Source organism: Embiotoca jacksoni, unplaced genomic scaffold (genome assembly GCF_022577435.1).
Source record: "Embiotoca jacksoni isolate LCO1_2020_lvr unplaced genomic scaffold, fEmbJac1.0.p SCAF_2, whole genome shotgun sequence".
Classification (NCBI taxonomy): Eukaryota; Metazoa; Chordata; class Actinopteri; family Embiotocidae; genus Embiotoca; species Embiotoca jacksoni.
This window is the reverse complement of record NW_027185340.1, coordinates 20,310,540-20,329,856: the sequence shown is the minus strand read 5'-3', so window position 1 is coordinate 20,329,856 and position 19,317 is coordinate 20,310,540. Positions and strand designations below refer to the sequence as shown.

The 19,317-nt window shown below is 43.2% G+C and overlaps 1 protein-coding gene across 1 annotated transcript in view; it reads right to left on the bottom strand.

The window, feature by feature from the left end:
• Window positions 1-1,219: 1,219 nt before the first annotated feature.
• slc49a4 (solute carrier family 49 member 4) overlaps window positions 1,220-19,317 on the bottom strand; it is a 51,760-nt gene continuing 33,662 nt past the window's right edge. Inside the window, exons 7-9 of the mRNA XM_069154982.1 lie at window positions 14,610-14,737; window positions 11,804-11,986; window positions 1,220-3,067 (exon numbers count right to left, since the gene is read on the bottom strand). Of these exons, the coding sequence (XP_069011083.1) occupies window positions 2,952-3,067; window positions 11,804-11,986; window positions 14,610-14,737 (427 nt within the window). The 3' untranslated portion in view covers window positions 1,220-2,951. The remainder of the gene's footprint in view (window positions 3,068-11,803; window positions 11,987-14,609; window positions 14,738-19,317) is intronic.

Below are 19,317 nucleotides of genomic sequence, written 5' to 3'. Positions count from 1 at the left end.
CACAGGATTTAGGTTCAACACGTCTAGTCGTCCAAATGCCCCGTCTCGCTATGTTAATGAAAGAGAAAAATAAATCGTGGATCCAACCAGTGACTCAAGATCCACTCCAAATTTGAATGTATTCCTCTCTGGCTCCTCCCACTCTCTTCCACCAAGTTCCACGAGAATCAGATTGGATGATTTTCTGTAATTCTCCTGAGACAGACAAGCAAACAAACTTAACAACACAAACCACACAGAAAACATACCCAGTGCATTAACAACGTAATAACAGAGCAAAGGCCTCTTTTCAGACTCCAACATGTATTTAGTGGTCACTCTGTAGCCTCCACAGGAAGCAAATAATGGACCGAAATGTGCTGCAGCCAGAGGGAGGCCAGAGTTTTGAGAGAGGAACTCGGCTTGTGATAAAGGAAGCAAAACAGTGACATTTAGCTCGCTGGACGTAAAATTGAAACCACAACTACGAGGCCAGTAGTTTTCTGAGCGTTTGAGATGATCACATCTGTACTGGGGGAACAACACGGGACACGAGGGTGGATCAAATAAGTTCAGAGACTGCTGCTGCAGCGCGCGAGCGGAGCGCGTTGCCGTGATGTGCGTGGAGCACGGAGAGGCTGTAAACCTTCGCGAGCGTTCATCGTGTGTCAAACCCTGAATATCGGCGATGCGGACCCTGAAAACGCTTCAGGGAGCCTACGGCAACGAAGCAATGAGCCCGGAGACGTGGTGCGAGTGACATTTGCAGAGGGGCAGAACGCCGCGGTCCAAAACCGAAGGAGCGCCGTCGGGTCAGGAGCACAACCACGTGGGCTCTTTTCACCTTCACGGGGGGTTGTTGCGCTGTCAATTCATCCCCCCCCCCCCCCGCCAAAGTCAGACTGTCAACACGGAGCTCTGCCGTGACGATCTGAGGCGTCCGAGGGAAAAAGATTCTCCGCAAATGACCGAACTGCGGCGAGTGCGCGCTTGTGTTTTCCAACATGACAACACGTCCGTTTCGCAGCGCACTGAAGACGCACAAGTTTCTCGCCAACAGCAACACAATCGTCGCTCCCCGCTACTACTCGTCGTATTAAGCCCCCTCTGTTACTTATTTCCGTTCCCAAATGATGCGACTTGTTACTCACTAAGGTGACTGCTGGTGTAAGAATAAGTAGAAAAACAAGTTGAAGGTCAGTGGGCATAAAAAAAAACAACAACAACTCTGGAGCAGCAGTGTTATTTGTAAAATGTTCATTTTAATAAGGTGCTGGAAATATTTGTCAGCCGTGTTTGTTATTTTCCATGGAACGAGAACATTTGTAACCCGGGACACCACAGTGTGACCGGAGCGTGTTGCCACAGGACAGAAGAACATGACATTTTTTTTTTTTACAAAATCTATACATAAAACAGTCACAGTGTGGAGGAGAGGGAGGCCGAACGCACTGCACCGGGCAATTAAGGCAACACGTTCCAAAAGGTAAGAGACAACCTTTATCTGAGAGTAAAAAACAAAACAAAAACAACAACAAAACATAAAAATAAATCACTTGGAAACACATTACAAAGTCCAAAGGAATCGCATTAAAACGCCTCATTTCGCAGTTGGAAGACACATCGCAAACAAGATGAACAGGTTAGAGTTCGACATATTTGTCATTCGCTTGATGTGTTCCTTTATTGTTCCGTAGCTTCTTTTTCTTTCTTTTTTTTATTATTGTAAAAGCTTCAGTTTTATCATTTGAGGAATCCTTGAGATATGGACATTTCTTTTCCATTTCCTTTAAGGTTTTTCTGTCAGGAGACTCTCCGTTGGCACGAACGCTTCGGAGGAGGAGCAGCTTGGCAAACAACACCAGGACGTAATCCTCAAGTCCGTCTTAGGAAACGGTTTCAGTGCGTCTCGGCTGTGGTCAAAATTGTCACCAAACGTCCTGTTTTCCTGTGAAACTGTGTGTTAACCGTGTTAGTGTTGAGACACTTACAATAAATACGAGCAGACTGCTGAGGAAAACAGATTCTTAAAAACGAAAAAAAAACAAAAAACCTTACTCGATTAAAAAAAAACAAGTCTCCTTGAAATGGACATAATTAGCTATAAATAGGCAGAAGAACATTTTCAGTGACTCGGCTCACTCACAGGTGGAAAAAAAAAAAAAAAAAACCCGCAGGTGTGTCCGGTCCCAGCCCGTGTCTCTGGCCGGGGTCCAATCAGCAATCTGCGAGATCATTTTTGCATAATATTCATCTTGAGAGGGCTGTAAAACATAATATAAGTACCTGCCTCTCGACGACAGGCAATATCACAGGTCACTTAACAGTGTCGGGCCAGTTAACGCTCCCCAGTGAGTCCCGGCCTGCCAGTTTGGAGCAGCACTAAAAAAAACACCAGCAGGCCCCAGCGCAGCCAGGCCTGCTGAAGCTGTCCCGTTTGTCAACCTCTACGTCCTCGCCAGGGGCCCACGCTGGATGCTGAGACCATGTCCAGATTCTCAAAACAGGATCAGACAAGGGAAAGCAAGCAGCTGCACGGGGGAGGGGGGGGGGCACCGAGATCGACTTCAAATGTTACATCATCAGTATTACATTGTCAGTAAACAACAAATAACAGTCTATCATGCTGTGCCTGGTTAAGAGAAATCAAACCGTCCACTAAAGTTTGTCAACATACAAACATAGATCGACAAATACAAAGCGGTCACGACGGGTTAAACAGTCGTGTGGCATCCGAGTCGATCGCGTAAAAAGAGTAAACATTAATGTAGATTCGCTCTTCCTTCTTCTCAGCAGCCATACACGGATATCCATCACCACGGTTACCAGTATATATATATATATACATCTATATCCTAAAACATTACATCTTAAGAGAACAGGCTTCTCACTTGCCCTTCCTCTCCCTTTTTCCTTTTCTTTGTGCAAGAATAATTACTTGGTCCTTTGTTTGTTTTTTGTCCTCAGCAGCGTCACACGGAGACGAAGACGTCCAGGTAGAGACGGTCGTAGGACTCCCTGAAGAAGAGGATGAGGATGAGGCTGAAGAGACAGGAGCCGGTTAGACACCAGTTCAGCCACGACAGCTCTGGATAAAAGAGAAAGGAAGAGAAACAGGTGGGTTAGGTTTGTTGGTAGACCGGGCGGGCAGGTCGATGACTCAGCGTCCTGCTCAAACACACTTCAGCAGGTCGGGCTCTTCTTTCACTCCGCAATTTGTATTGACCTGTACATTTGTTTGCCAATTTTTGGACCCTTTTCATCATTTGTTTTCCAAATGAAATGAACATATCAAAGGTGCAATCAAAAAGCTGCAAAAGTCTGATCCTGTTAAGAGAGTAACGGAGCGCAGCAGAGGGAAGACTATTCCAGGTTTCATCGCTCGGTCAACATCAGGACTTTGTGTTACGCACATTTTTGTGCCCTCCGGTTATGTGAGTATTTGTGATGTCACCAGGGACCTGAAACGAATGGGTGAGAAACAGTTCAGGTCGTTTGCACTAAATGTTTTCCCTCGGACTCCCCGGAACATCACAGTAGAACTCGGTGTTGACAGTCTGACTCTGGGGGGATGAATTCATGGTTGCGCAACCAGGTGGACGTCAAAAGAAAACCCGGCTGGTTTCACTCCTGACTTGAGGAAACTTCCTCCTTCTTGGTTAGTTAAGTTCTGCCCATCTTGAAACACTTAAAACCCCTCGCTTGCCTCATTGCTTTATTGTCGCAGGCTTTCTTAAGCATTTCAAGGCTCTTTATTGACATTTTCCCCGAGACCGATACAACATTTGTGTGCAGGCCCTCTGCTCACGTTCAGGGCAAAATTACAAACACGCACGTACCGGTGGTCAGAAAAAGCAGTGGAACTCCGGTGTTGATGCTGATCAACCAACGTCATTTTGAATACTTCTCGTAACTTTGTGATTGCAACTTTGAACCGCTGGATACATGCAAGTACTTGTGTTTGCAGACACCATCGCAAAAAAATCTGCACAGATAAACAACCAGCGAGTTGAATGCTGCTCCGGTGGTGAGCAACAGACCACAACATGTAACCGTGTTCCTTCTGAATGAAATAACATATATATCCACATACATATAAAGATATTACATGAGAGTTGGTGTGAAGATGACATTGATGGATTCGAGTATCTGCAGGACTAACGGCTAATTGATAGGAAGTCCTGACATACCAGAGAGGTAATAAGAACAGCTTCCCATGCTGCCTTCCATAATGATTCTGAATAATTCAATGATATTGGCAGTGTTCCCGATCATCATTGACCTCCACTTGAACCTAAACATGGTGCAGAATGAGGTGTTCTATTTCCTCGGCTCGGTTCGAGCTCCATTAACCACAGGGAAGGTGCTCTGGCTGTCTGCAACAATGCTGAATGTGGAGGGCGGATGAGAAGCGCCGAATTCATCGGCGCTCAAGACACATAAAGCTCGTCTCGCTCCGCCTTCGTGATGCGAGCGCTCAGATTCTCCCGCTTGCACGAACACGCGGTCACACCGAAACAGGAGCGTCTGGTCCGGACGAAACGCCAATCAATAAACTCCTTCTTTCAAATGCAGTAAGCGGCCCTCGCCGTGAGACGGCCGGCTTCACGGCGAGTCGAAGGTGTTTGTTGTGACAGAGATGTTGGACTGAATCTGCTCGGTGAGGGCCGGCGTCTCGGCGAGGACAGCTGCTCGGCTCCTGATAACGAGCCCGACTAAATATAGAGGAATCGGGTCGTATCACGTAGCCGAGCCCGGAGGGACACGGCGGGACAATGTGTCGCAAATCACACCGGCCCGTCTCCAATCGGCACGCTTTCTCTAATGTCATCAATCAGCCGACGCGCTCGACGCGCTCGGGGACCGGTGCTCGGACTGCAGCCTCTTCGTGCTAAATGATGGCTCGGGGCTGTAAGGCATACACCTTTGTGTGCTTGATGCTTCACCTCTTCCACGAGGAAAGAGAATGTGGGCTGAGGTAGGTGTGACGATGACATCAAAGGATAAACTGGGGCAAAAGGGAGGTGGGAGGTGGGAGGTGGGCTGGAGAGGAGAGGGAGGTGAGGGTTTGGGCGAGGGTGTTCGCAGAGACGAGCCGAGACTCCTGAAGCAGCCTCATTAATCAGTAGCGTGTGAGCTGGACAGCAGGAGACCCGGCGTGGAGGCGGGTTAATGGAGTTGTGTTTATCTGACCTGCAGTCTCCGTCTTACTCCGTCTCGCTTTCCCACATGTTTGCACAACAAAGACCGCAGACGCAGTCTGCCAGTGAGTGTGTGTGTGTGTGTGTGTGTGTGTGTGTGTGTGCGTGCGTGTGTGTGTGTCTGTGTGTGCGTGCGTGCGCGTGTGTGTGTGCGTGCATGTGTGTGTGTCTGTGTGTGCGTGTGTGTGTGCGTGTGTGCGTGTCTGTGTGTGTGTTTGAGCCTCCAGCCTGACATGTTGATGTGGAGCTACATAATTAGAGTAATTCACATCGGTGATGTAGCAAAAACAGACATTTGGACCTTTCTGATCTCTGAGGAAAGTTTGCAGGAATTAAAAAGTAAACAGGAAGGGAAGTGCTGAACTGCGTGAAGAGGAGGTGAAGAAGAAAAAAAAAACCCGACTGCTCTGATTCTTGAATCTCTCAGATCACCGGTTTGCTTTAAAGCTGACTGTAGGATGATCACAGTATAGATGACGGGCTAATTTGGGTCCAGATGTGCTGCATGCCTGTGAAGTTTCCTTGAAACACAGCGAGAAGGCATAAATTCATGTTCTACAATCAAGGCTGAGCACTTAAGGTGAGGACTGTTGGCTGCTTTTAAAAAACAGCTTTTGAATCTTTTAAATCCCTCCGGAACAATTTGATCTAACTTTTTTTTTTAAATTTTTATTCGTGAGAAATTAAGTTTGCCTGCTGCATCCTTGTGTTTTTACTTGTTTTAATTCAATAGATGATTAGGATTTTATACTGAAGCACTTTGCGGAGTTATTTAAATCATTGATAATGAGGTTGCTTAATAAGAAGGAGGGGATGATGGTGAATATTTCAGGGAACAGTCCCCATAGAGCAGGTTATTATTATTCTTCACAGAATTGTCTTTGTTCTCTTTTTCATCCTCCCCGTCTCTGACAATTTCTGCGCAGTGGTCCTGTAAGTGGTGCTATGGCAACCAGCTTAAGGTCAAGATCGTGAAAGTTAATTAGCAGCTATCAGAGCAGACATTTCAGACATCTCTTTTTATATGACCTACTGTAACCCTTTAACTAAAGTGTACAGAATCGTAAAGTTTATTCCGGTTCATAGAAAGGCATCTGTTGCATCATCTTTACAGTAAAGACCCGCTGGAAGAAAAACAAAGTGTATGACATCACCTGTGTCACTCTTCGTTCAAACTGGCATGCAGCCTGCTCATCAGCAAACGCTGAGGAACGAACGTCCGCATGCTGGTCTGACAATTTACATGACGTGCCGAGCACAGCTTTGATTTTGTTTCCATTAATAATCTTGGCGTCAAGGAACAGATGTAATAATCTCCTACACGCATCATCATGCAGAGCAGGTACAACATTATTTGTTCTTATGGTTCGTCTGTTTTTGTGAATCACACGCAGAAACCAATGAACAGGGACAACGCAACTCATATTCGGAGGGGTTTCATTGTCAGTCCTGGAGAGGTTCAGAAAGACGCCTCTCACTTATGCTGCTTTCACGCCAACATCGTTTGATCCCCAACTTCAAAATTCCACTTTGGTTCAAATTGAAATAGCAGGTGGGAAATGTGCCTCCGAACCGCGGTTCAGACTTTCTGACCAATTACACACCAATCAATAACAAGTCCCGAAAGTTCAGTTTACAAGTTACAAAATTATGAATATTAGTACGGACTTTTGCTCAGACTCTCAGGTGTTGAACGCCCTGGGAAAGTTTTTCCTACTTTATTGAATTTTTTTAAATTTAGTTTTATTCTGCAGAATTTTTCAGTCATTTACTGATTGAAATAAATTACCTTTGTGTACCGACGGCAAACAATTTACTGCACAAAGAAAATTAAGTCAATTAATCATCTATTTGTGCCGATTTTCAATTTATATTTATTTTGGTCTACTCAAATCTATAAAAGTTTTATTAACCAATTTCCTGATTCCAAAAAGTGTATTTAAAAACGTGCAGACGGGAGCTGTTGACGGATTGAGTGATTCAAACCAAAGTTTTAAACTAGACCTCAGCCACAATCCACAACCCGACAGATCAGCGATGCCATGAACTGCAGCAGGTTCACTGGGACAGTATGATCACACTCGGAGGACATCAGTGTGAACATCAGACAGTTCATCACGTTAACAGCCCATTACTGCAGCTGTGACCGTCAGCAGGATGGCACCACAGATGAAGAACGGAGACGTGCGCCGACAGGCATCTTATGGCCTTAATCAGTCTTAATTGAGGTCAATGTAGCGTTATAATTAATGAAGCTCACTTCTCCTTTATGGCTGTGGCCGTGGTCTGAGAGCACCGGGAGTCACAGCTGAAGATACTCAGCTTGGGGTGAAGAGCAAAATTATTTGAAAGTTTGATAAGAAATATCTACTGTAGATCAACAGGTTGGTGTGCTGTAATATCCAGATTATTGATAATGACTGCAGCAGTGTGTGTGTGTGTGTGTGTGTGTGTGTGTACTTTCTTTGAGTGTAAATATTGTGCTGTTCATTTACTCACTCACTCGTGATTCCAAACTCTCCCAAAAGATAAAAAAGCAGCAAATAAGAAGGGCTTTTATTCTCTCAGGAATGATTGAGCTCTGCAAAGAGAGGCTGTTTGTTTCTGTTTTTTTTTAACACCTCCACAGTCTTTACGGGGGGTTGAAAAAGTTATTCTGCAAAGGCACTTTCACTTCAGAGGAGAACGCAAAGTTTAGCAGAAAGGGGTGTAAAAAAAAAAAAAAATCTTGGGACTAAAGAACCGCGGCAATTATTTCTCAGTGCTGAATAATTCCCACGATGCAGGAGAGTAACAACTCACAGCTCAGTGGAAAGTCAACGCCACCCAACCCTTCTACCTCCTCATCTTCCCTTCCCTCTCTTCTTCCTCCACAGGCAGTTTTGCTCCACAATACCTCTCTGCTGCTTTGTATTCCACCCCGTGCTCGCTGCTAAATGACACAAACACACAGCAGATGAAATCGAAAAAGAGCGACGACATGCAGATATGTGGCCCGGAGGCTCCATTCATGTTTCCGAGTCACACGCTTCGGAGACTTTGGGGATTTTGAACACGCAACAGAGTCAAGAGGACAGTTAGAGCTCACTGATCCAAGACCAGCCTCTCACGGATATTAAAATGGACAAGGACGTAAATTCATAAACGCCTTCGCGCTCTCAGGGTAAAAGGAGCCATAATTCAGAATGCATAACGAGTCAGCCAAAAGGAAAACTCTAAAACGAACTGCAAACTGGAAATAGATGGAAATTCTTAAAAGGCTGAAGTTGCCCATTTTCGATATCAGGAAGTGAGATGGTTTTGAAAAGATTGGGCCTCATGCAGAATTCATCAGTTTTGAAGTCTGGAGATTATTTGCCTCATTCATTATGAGACTACAGAGGAAATTAAGAGTAATGAGACGGCCCACTCGAATACTTCCAAAGGGAATTTACATAATAATCAAATTAATCTTTGTAGGAGTGATTTTTTTTTGAGGAGAACAGAATGCTGCTAATTCACAGACAGAACAAGAAACACGCACTTTCATAAAAGAACAAAAAGATCACTGGTTACAGTGAATTAATGATTTAAAGTGTTTTAACATCCCGTATGGAAGCTGAAACTAGCTGATTATCACTTAATCAATGTCATTGATCAGTCGGGCTCTGACAAGGATCACTATTGGCTCTTAAACACATTGAGAGCATGATGAGCACAGAATTGCAATTTGCTTTTCACTCTACTGAGAACAGTAAACTCAGCCCAGATCATTCTAATATAACGACAACACAGCTCTGAAGAGCTATAAAAGACAAGACCGGTGTTATTCTTCATTTTTATTACCACCAAATCCTATAAAAAGACTAACTATAAACTGATCTGTTTACACAAAGCCTTCCTTCTCCTCTGTGCCACAGAGCTCCATGTTCCTTCATGACCATGTAGTTTATTTTAATTCAACACTACATACACCGTCCCGCTGTTGAAAATATGTAACAGAGCACCAAATCTGTATTAAATATCAACTAAAATAGTCCCCAACACCCCCTCTGTTGGTAGTGGTCTTTTCATGGGACTTGCAGACAGTAATAAGAAAAATATCAAAAACTAGCAGCCTGATATCTAATATATATATATATATCTCACTACCAAAGGATAGTGTTTGTATCATAACGTGCATATTACACTGATCTATGTCTCCGCTCCAACAGCTCTGACCTACAGATAATAGTTGCTTACATGTGGAAGGTGCAACACTCTTCAACAAATTGCTACCTACACACACTTTGTGCAAGTGCGTAGTAGGTGGCAATCTACCACTGAGGTAGTTATCTGCAAGCTCACACTACCAGAAGTCTCTGACAAGAAAGCGCCGATGCATCATTCTCTAAAACTCTTATACAACTTCAGGGTGGGAAGAGAAGAAAAAAACAAAAAGAAAAAAAAAATAGGCAGAAGCCTCCATCATCTCGGCTTGATCTTCTCCCCGGCTGTCGCAGGGAAGTTGTCAGGATCCATCTCAGCACACCAGACGCCCTTTGGCTCACACACGCGCGCGCGCGCGCGCGCACACACACACACACACACACACACACACACACACACACACACACACACACACACACACTAAGCAGTCGATCATTGAGCACTGCAGAGAGGTGTTGAGGAGAGGGTACATCATGTATTCTTTATAAGTCTTACTCCAGTGTGTGTGTGTGTGTGTGTGTGTGTGTGTGTGTGTGTGTGTGGGGGGGGGGGGGGGGGGGGGGGGGCCTCCAGCTGCACTGTCTACTCAAAGCCCCGTCTATCCACACCCACTATATTGCCGTTTAATCTATGATTTATCACCACACTGACATGCTACCGCTTCAAAGAATTCAAAATACATCTCTTGTCATCTGGATCCCAATTTTTAAACAGCTTCATCTCTGTTTGAGTCATCCTTTAACTGCTCTTCGTTTTGCTGCAGAAAAAATGAAATCTAAATAACCCCAGTCTACTCAGCATCCCTCAGCCCTTTAAACTCCACCTGTTAAAGCACATCGAGTCAAATCTAAAGAATATCTCCCTTCTTGTGCCTCTACATTTGCAGAACAGTGTTTTCAGTGTTGTGTTTGTCTGGCAACTTAAATATAATTGGTCTCCTTATTATATAAGTTAAGTCTCTGCTAAGTAGTGTAACAACAAAACCATCTATCCTTAAGTCTCTTCTTGTATCTTAACATAGAAAGTATATACAAATGGAAGTAGTGTAGCTGATACCAATATTAGAGAGTAAAAAAATGATAATACCAATGTACCATCCAATATTATTTATATATACTGTATATTATGTATATATAACACCCATTTTCCAGTTATCCCTCAAAAGTAGTTGTCGAACAGTAGTTATATATAATAGTTATCAAAGATATGCGATGGATATTTTAAAGTTTACTGTCCACACTGGCATCAGTGCACTGAAACAGTCAAATCCAATGGGAATTTCAGAATTTATCCCAAGCATATTTTTCTATAATATGTTCTGTAAAAAAAACTTTTCATTTTGATACATATTAACGAACATCTCCGGTAATAATGATATATCTATAATTCAGATATATTGGTCAGGCTCTAGTATGCATCATGCCGTTTTTGCTTTTCCAACAACACAAGCCGGTTTCGTGGTCGGGCTGTCGTACTCGTTAGTTGGTCCCGAGGGATCTCCGGGGCCCCACGGCTGTTCAGGTCAAACAAACATTCATATCCACCTGCACCGGTAAAACAACCCAGAGGGCAGGATAAAGATACCGTTGTCAGGCAGCAGCTGCCAGTAGCCTTGTGGCAATTGGAAGGACTTGGCTGAATATTAAGCTCATGCATATGTATGAGGGTCTGGAAATATATCTCTTATTCACTCTGACAAAGAGGGCAGAAGAAGAGTGTGTCTGAGATGGATCCATAATTGCATCTGATTGAAGCTTTGTAAGACAAAACTCACAGGGAAGTAAAGAGGGGAAGGGAAAGGACACATAGAACATGTTCCTGAGTAACAATCACATGTACTCTCAAACACAAACACGCATGTACTTGCTTACATGATTTTGATTTCTTTCCCTCTTGTGAAAGCTGCAGAGGCAGGAGAGGAACAGATGACATGCTGTCCTCTCTGCTGGGGGCCTAAATTATTATATCAAACTCTGTCACACCACCAGCTCAAAGATAAAGCGGAGGCTAAATTACAACAGGAAGTTTTTACTGTCTTTGTGCAGAATATGTCAATTGCATTGAAACCTAATTTTCCCACCGTCTGCCTTTTACTCGGCAGCATCTGCAGGGTTTGGAATGGATTTTTGAAAACAATGGAGCCTGTAGCTTTTGCGAGGGGAGAGAAACCTGCAGGGGGACGGAGAGCTTCTGAATGGAGTAAAAACTTCAGCTCATTCAGACTTGTTCACTGAGAAAAGGAAATACAAAAGAGATATTTAAGTGGTGTCATCCTAACCCCACGTCACTAAACTGGCACAGAAACTGGATAAATGCAGAAAATGGGAGCTGAATTGAATGAAGGAATGCATTCACGCTCCAAAAAAGTACAGATTTCGTCACCTACTCTTTCCACGCATTTATATACATTGTATATTGGTGGTATGCTGTCTTACCTGTACAGTAAAAGGTGAGGAAGAAGAGGAGCAGGCCGGTGACCAGATTCGACAAGAAAGTGACGACTCCACAGGTGATGCCTTCAGGGACCGGGTACACAGTCTCGATGAAGAGCTCGAAGAATATTGGCACACTGCTGTTAATAAAAATGCCAACCAGGATGCAGGAAGTGTACAGGATTGCTGGGGGGGGAGAAAAAAAAAACCGTGGAGCTATATAAGTTACTTCGAGAACTTTGATGTAATATGATATCACATCCCATCCGAGCAATTCTTTTAAAAAGATGGCATACTGGGCAAGTTTATGGAGCAGCAGTGTTGATTTGTTCCACCTTCCACGGCTTCCTGCTCCACCATTTGTTCCCAGCAGTGCTGAGATTTATGACGAGACCCTCATCCTGAAACAACGTTTCATTTAGAACGCCGTCCCTTGAGGTGGCAATTTACCAGAAACAAAACCAAAATACCAGAGGTCTATTGATGGAAAATGGCCAGTTTGCAGCCCAAACAACAGATCTCCCCCAATTCCTCCATCATCTTTACTTAAGGCTACTCAATCCAGGAAAAAAATGAGAACCATGATTTATTTGCTTAGAATTCAAATCATAATCCTTTCTCACCTCCTTCTTTCAAAATAAATGCTTAATGAACTCATTTACCTGATACAGAAGAAAACTAAAAAACTAAATCTAATGGTGCCTGATAAAGGATCCGTGTTATGCCGAGTTCTACTCACCAACCAAGAAGTATATTTACCTCCGGAGATGGATCTTATCTTCCAAGTTTGATAGGATTCAAATGACTTAATCAACACAAGTTATCATCACTGATGAAGCTGACGGGTTTGACTCCATTCCTGTTCGGCCCAGTCTGACATGGAGCTTCACATCAAGGATTCGATTGCTACTGCTCCACCAATTCTATTTAGATTTTGTCATTTCTTCTGCGTTACGTTACCTTTTAGTTTACTTGCACACTATATTAAGATGCAACTCATTTCATGGATTCATCAGTATTTTTAAATCAATTTTCCTATTCTTTTTTTGCCAACAAGCACAGGTGTCCACATAGTGAATAGCTTGTCTCATTTCAGACTCTCGCATGATGAGAATATTAGTGTCCACACTGGCTGCGGCTGGCCTAATTTGAGTGCACCTCTGGGTTGAACTGGAAGAAAAACATAATTCTGGATAGTACATTTTTAATTTAAAATCCCAATGTACTAGCTGGCTTAATCTATTTCCCACAATGGACCATGCTAAGAGGCAATCTTTTGCAAAGGTTTGTGTAATACTGTAGCTTCTTGCTTCTACATACAGCAAAATGTGTGTCCTCGTGTTTGCAGGGCAAACAGAAGATTCCCAACATGTCTGACCATCTCGTGGTCTTGTGTCAGCTGCAGTCTTTGGCTGGACTTAAAAGTCAAAAGTGCGAATGTGTGTTAGAGTGGATGTGCGCAGAGATTATGCAATCACCTCACGACACTCTCCATCTCCCTTATCACAGCAGATTGGTCCAAATGAGCTGCCCATTAGCCTGCACGTCCCTTTAATCACAGTGCCTCTGAGGACCCTCACGTGCCTGCCTGCCTGCCTGCCTGCGACGGGGAATCCAGGCGCCACACAGCAGCCATCAAAGGCAGCCGTCTCCCCTGCTTGTCTTTATTCAATTCTAATAAAGCACTCATAGCAAACGTCTCAACCGCTACATCTTTCCCTTGTGTTATACATTTATAAATTGTATATGCTGCCAGGTCCCAAAAGGTAGGAGGAGATCTCTTGAAGGAAGCAGCAGAGGAACATTGAACACACCTCAGGGGTCTGAAGGGAAGACAATTGTTGTTGTTTTTAATTCCTCTATGTTGTGAGTTATATTTTGACTAAGGGGTAGACCGAAGCTCTCGATCTGCACACGTCCCGTTACTTCCCAACTCTTTCTTTCTCTACGGCATTTGTATTTAAATGTTACAAATACATCTATAAACTCTAGTTTGTCTGGTATATATGTGTACATTGTTCTATTAAATTAGATTTATGTTTTTAAAAGATTGACAATCCAGAATAGGTTTTCAAAAAAGGTGGTTTTTTTTGTCTCTAAACACAACTTGCTGCTTTCAATGTTGGAGTTGACTGAAGGATGTCAAGGATGCATCACACAAACACACACCGAAGTCTAACAGTCCGAGGGTTAAGTGAAAACTTCTGTGTAAATTATTTTAAGTTTTTTGGTTGTTGTTTTTTGTCATTTGTTCGTCGTACCCACAGATTAACTCTCATCAGTGTGTGTAATTGCTACAGACCATCCCACACTGGGATAATGAGGTTTTTTTTTTGGCAGATTTCATTGCAGTATCTCGCTGCCCTCTTGTATGAGGTGCCAGGTGGATGAAATGGGTTCAGCCCTGGCTGCTGCAGACTGCAGACAGTGTTTGGCATCAGAGGATGTGAGCTGGAAAGAAGAGCAGTTCCCGGGCTCGCAGAATGATGATGGATGATGATGATGATTAGAAACCAGTGGCTTTGAATGACATGCTCGCATTATTGGTTTGGCTAAAGGAAAAAAGGCAGCTAATGTCCCAAATGGGATGATCACTGACATCAAACTGTTGGACTGGTTCTGCTGAACATGCACCAAATATACAGTGCAGTATTTTTCATTTTTTTGAAACAGTAACTATTTGTATTTTGGTAGTGACTTTAGGGTTTCAGTGTGTTTGAGGGGTTTACAGCCACTGTAGGCGAAAAGTGTGTGACATCTTTTAAACACACGGTTACAACCTTGACAGTGCTGCTTGCTGTGCACCTACCTGCAGTGGAGGGGAGGTGGGTAACTCTGCTCAGACAGGTGAGCGTGAACCAGGTGGAGGACAGTGAGGCTCCTGCCAGCATCAGCACCAGGATGAGCTTCAGCATCCCGCGGACGGAGTCTGCAAATCTGACCGAGTGAGAGATGGAGGAGGAGGAGGAGGAGGAGAAAGGAAAAGTATATGAAAAAAAACAACAATGAAAAATACAATTTATTAAAGATACTGATCCAAAAAGACAACGGGGACAAACAGTAGACAAGATTACTGAAGTGAGTACAGACAGCTGCTTCGGAAACAAGAAGCATCATTCATAAACACAATGAGCAGCTATGCAATTTCTCAATGTCTGTTTCTTTCTGTGACTTGTGTCACAATCTATTACTGGAGACATGCATTGTTTCACAGAGAGGCCAGATCATTTCCTTCTCTCACGTGTTTCTGAGTGCTTCCCTTAGACTTGCCATTACACAAGGAGTCACTATTCCACGAGTTGATTCAATTTGTCTCACCAGCTAAGCAGGCAGTTTGAGATGCACATTGTATTATATTGTGGAAGACAAGCCATTGGGCCATTACCCAACCCTCTTGAACTCTGTGGTTTCTCTTTGTAGCCCTTTTCTAAACTCACATAGTTGATTAGCTCCTCTCTTCTCCCCTGGGTGTTCATATGTATGCTTGGGAGAGATTAGATGAAGCTATAGAAGCCTGTATCAAAGGCAAACACTAATTACTTTTGTTTTGTTGCTCGCAGACAAGATGCTTGAGAAAAGAGGGCAGAACTTGACAATGAACTTGCAAGAATAAAAAGGCACGCTGGAAATGGTTGATTAGTTCAGCTCGGGCTGTGAAGTTGAGTCTGTGCGCTGAGGGACGTCATCCTGTGGACGGATAATGAGAACCGCTTCACTCAGAGTGTTCCAGGGTGACATTTTTAGATGACATTAACGTCTCGGGATTTCACGAGCTGTCATTCACAGCCTCGACACATTTCCTCAGTTCACAGGAAATCACATTCTGGATTCCTAACTTTGGACTTCAGATCACTGTCAGAGGGTCGGAGAAATATCCTGATAAATTGCATTGATCACTTCTGATGAACAGAACCAAAGCCGCTCATTTTTCTGTTTACAGAAATGAGCTGGGCGCGCTGGAAAAGGCAAACTAATCAAGAGAGCCGAGCGCTTGCAACAACACAGGGATCTTATTTTCCTGCCCAAAGCTACACCCCTGAAATCTGCATCACCCATCTGCCAGTGACTGGCTCACATCCACAACCCTTCAACCGCTCCCGGTGCCCAAGAAGGACCAAATCCTCAGCCTGCACCCAGCCAAGTCCTCGTCTCTTTACGGAGAGGATCACGGGCTACTCCCCTGTATTATTTCCAATCTGATCCTCCTGTCAGAAATGCCATAAGTAGCTTATTGCCTACACGCCACCTCTGGGCCCTGAGTCCACTCAATAAAGAGCTTGGTCAATAATTGGCAAACTACGTCACACGTGTGAGACACATTTTCAACTGAATTTATGTATGCGAGAAGCTTTACGGTTTTGGAAACCACAAACTTACAGTTACCCAAGAGAAATACGAATATCTCATCATTATAATCTTTGTTTTAAAAGGGTAAAGTCAGCAGTATTCTGGGTTTCTTCGCTGTCTAAAATATTATGAAGACCAAAATTCACTAGACTCTATCCACCAACACTGCCTGTGTAGTAAAAACCTGACATACGGTACCTTATTCCTCTGTGCCACAGAATTCAATTAAAAACACAACAGTAAGCCTACAGTGTTCCTTCATTACCATGAGTATGGCTAGTCTAGGTATTTTTGAGTAAATTCCACATGCGATACATCATGTCTATTCAACCAGTGGCCAGTGGCTACGGCCCATTTTGGATTTATTATAGGCCACAGGAGGCTGCCTGCAATAGAAATCTATATATCTTTACGACATCTGAACTGTAGACTTATAAGGACGTAAGTAAGTAGGAGTGTGTGGCTTAGATGATCTGTGCGGGTAACCTTGGCGACAGGATACAGTGGGGACGGGGAGGATCAGATGTGTGTGGTGGAGACAGCATGTGTTGTTATTGGCTGCAACAGGATTACACCCGCTTTGCACCTGCCATTCACTCAGTCAAGCCTCATGTTAAAACTCATGTTTGTTGAGCTAACACAGGCTTTAAAATATCTCTCTGGGAGCTAAAGAGACATACAGTTGAGTGTAAATAGCCTGACAGGTATTTATCTACTTTTCCAGACACAACAAGTTATACATTGGTTCCATTAGGAGTCGTAGGACTCATTTGTAGCCAAACAAAGTATTCTGTATGACTCTGGAGCACCAAATAATGCCCCTATCTGACCAACTCGCTATTGAAGTTCAACAGCAGTGCAGTACATCATCCTGCTACCACACATACATGTGAAAACACACAAATATGAAGTAGTCTCTGTCTGAAAATAGTCCCCAACATTAGTGCCATTTACTCCTATTCTAGCAGCATTTGTTAAAAACTACAGTGGCCAACTGATAAAAGAAATTCCTGCATGTTTGGTAAAAACTGAACTACATGTCACCTTTTCTAAACACCTGTGTCATGTTGCCACAAACAAGGATCACGTTTGTTGTTTTATGATATTTGTGACAAAGACAAAAAAAAAAAAAAAAATCTGAAAATAACTGAAGAAAACACTTAGCCGTAAAGGTTCGTATGTCTCCTTTAATAAAATTCAGAGCTCTCTTACACTAGTCATTGAGTAAAGAGGGTCATGTCATCTCGAGGTAAAGTCAGAATTAAAAGCCTATCTTTCACAATCGTCTAACAGGATTTATTGGCCATAAAGATGGCATCGTTCAAGCCATGTAGCATCAGATTCCATTTTCTGCTCTGCAGCGCCGGCAGGGAATGATGAAATATCATCATTAGTATAATATTATCATTTGGTCCTGTCTTCGTTTTAAGTGAGGGACATGCAGCAAATAAACCAACAGAATAATTTGACGACCAACATGCAATCACAGACTGTCCCCTTTTGCAGGCAAAACAAATTAGGTAGGAGCTGACCCTCATTTGTGTTTGCTCCATCTCATCTCATTAACCTGGAGTATTGTGTAGCTCAGACCTCCGTGATGTGAAGGCGAATAACCTAGTTCTGTTTTCACCACCTCCTTACAGTCCCCCTTCCTCTTTTCCCAGAGCATGTAATGGGAAGATAACAAGTGAGGCTTATTAGTTATTCTTTCCACCCAAACAAAAAAACATGCAGCATGTCACTGTCATCCAATCAGTTTCTGTCTAAGCCACACAATTAAACAGATTCCAGATTGTTTGTCGAATGTTTTCACGATGGGTGGCACGCTTTGCAGCATCTAGCACCACTAATTGAAGCTGCTGCATCAACATCCTGCCATTCAACTATCCACTGGTGAGACACTGGCTGCTTGCAAACATTTTTATTGCCTGCGAGTTTTTTTTGGCAAAAGGGCTAGAGTTAATCCCCCCAAGATATTTAGCTTTGCAAGAGTTTGAGCCACTAAAAAAATGAGAATCTGCAACACCTGCAGCACAAAAGGCACTTAAAGGAGAGCATTTTCTGATCCCTGTGGAGAACCGTGCTCAGCATTGGCACAGTACTGCGCTTGCTGGAGTGAGAGGGACAGCTAGTGGCATATAATAAGTTACATCGCAACATTAACATCTTAAGGGCTGCTGCTGGGTGAGACAAGGGACAAAGATTGCTCTCTGCTCAGGTCATTACCACAGGCTTTCCTGGGAATGTATCTAATGATGCCATGTTGCAGCAAGTTGATAAAGAAGAGGGGAAAAGCAGAGAGGCATTTAGTTTTAAGGAGATAGAGAAAAAAAGTTAATTAAAGATACAGTTTAATTTCCTGTGTTTAAGCTGTTGTAAAACATTTCTTTTTTTTAATCTGCCGTGTTGCATCTCGGGGCTCAACTCCCAAAGGACGTTACAATCACTATGGTGACTGGGAATACCAGCTTCCTGTGATGTAAGACCCAGCAGCAGCAGTGAAATCACAGCAGGTCACCACTCCAATCAGGTTCTTTCATTACATTATTACAAATATGTGAGTATCTAATATATGTGTATGGTTACATAGTAACTAACAAATCTGACTTTAAACTACTTAGATACTGATTTATATATAAAGTATAACGCTGTGTATTTTGTGTATCTGTATAATGGAGCTGGAGATTGATCAAGGTTTCTGATACTGGTACCAATACCTTGCCTCATGTAGTTTAGAGGGGGAGAGTATAACTCTGGTAGTTTTCTGTAGCTACAATTAACGGATGTCTCCTAAACATTGCACATACCACCTATTGCTAGATGCTACAATTTACAAATGTTCCCGAAATCCTCCACATGCTATCAGGATGATGCTAGGTGGGTGAGAGATGTCTCCGGTCCTCATTTCCTGCAGTGCACACAACTCAGATACATGTTTTTTTTTAAAGGATTGATATAAGGCGTTCTAATATGAGATTTACTTATACTGAAACCGAGTGATTTTATCTACAAGGGCGGGCCGGCCAGGTGACTCTACATATTGTAAATGCTGTGGTACTCTACATATTGTAAATGCTGTGGTACTCTACATATTGTAAATGCTGTGATTCTCTACATATTGTAAATGCTGTGATACTCTACATATTGTAAATGCTGTGATACTCTACATA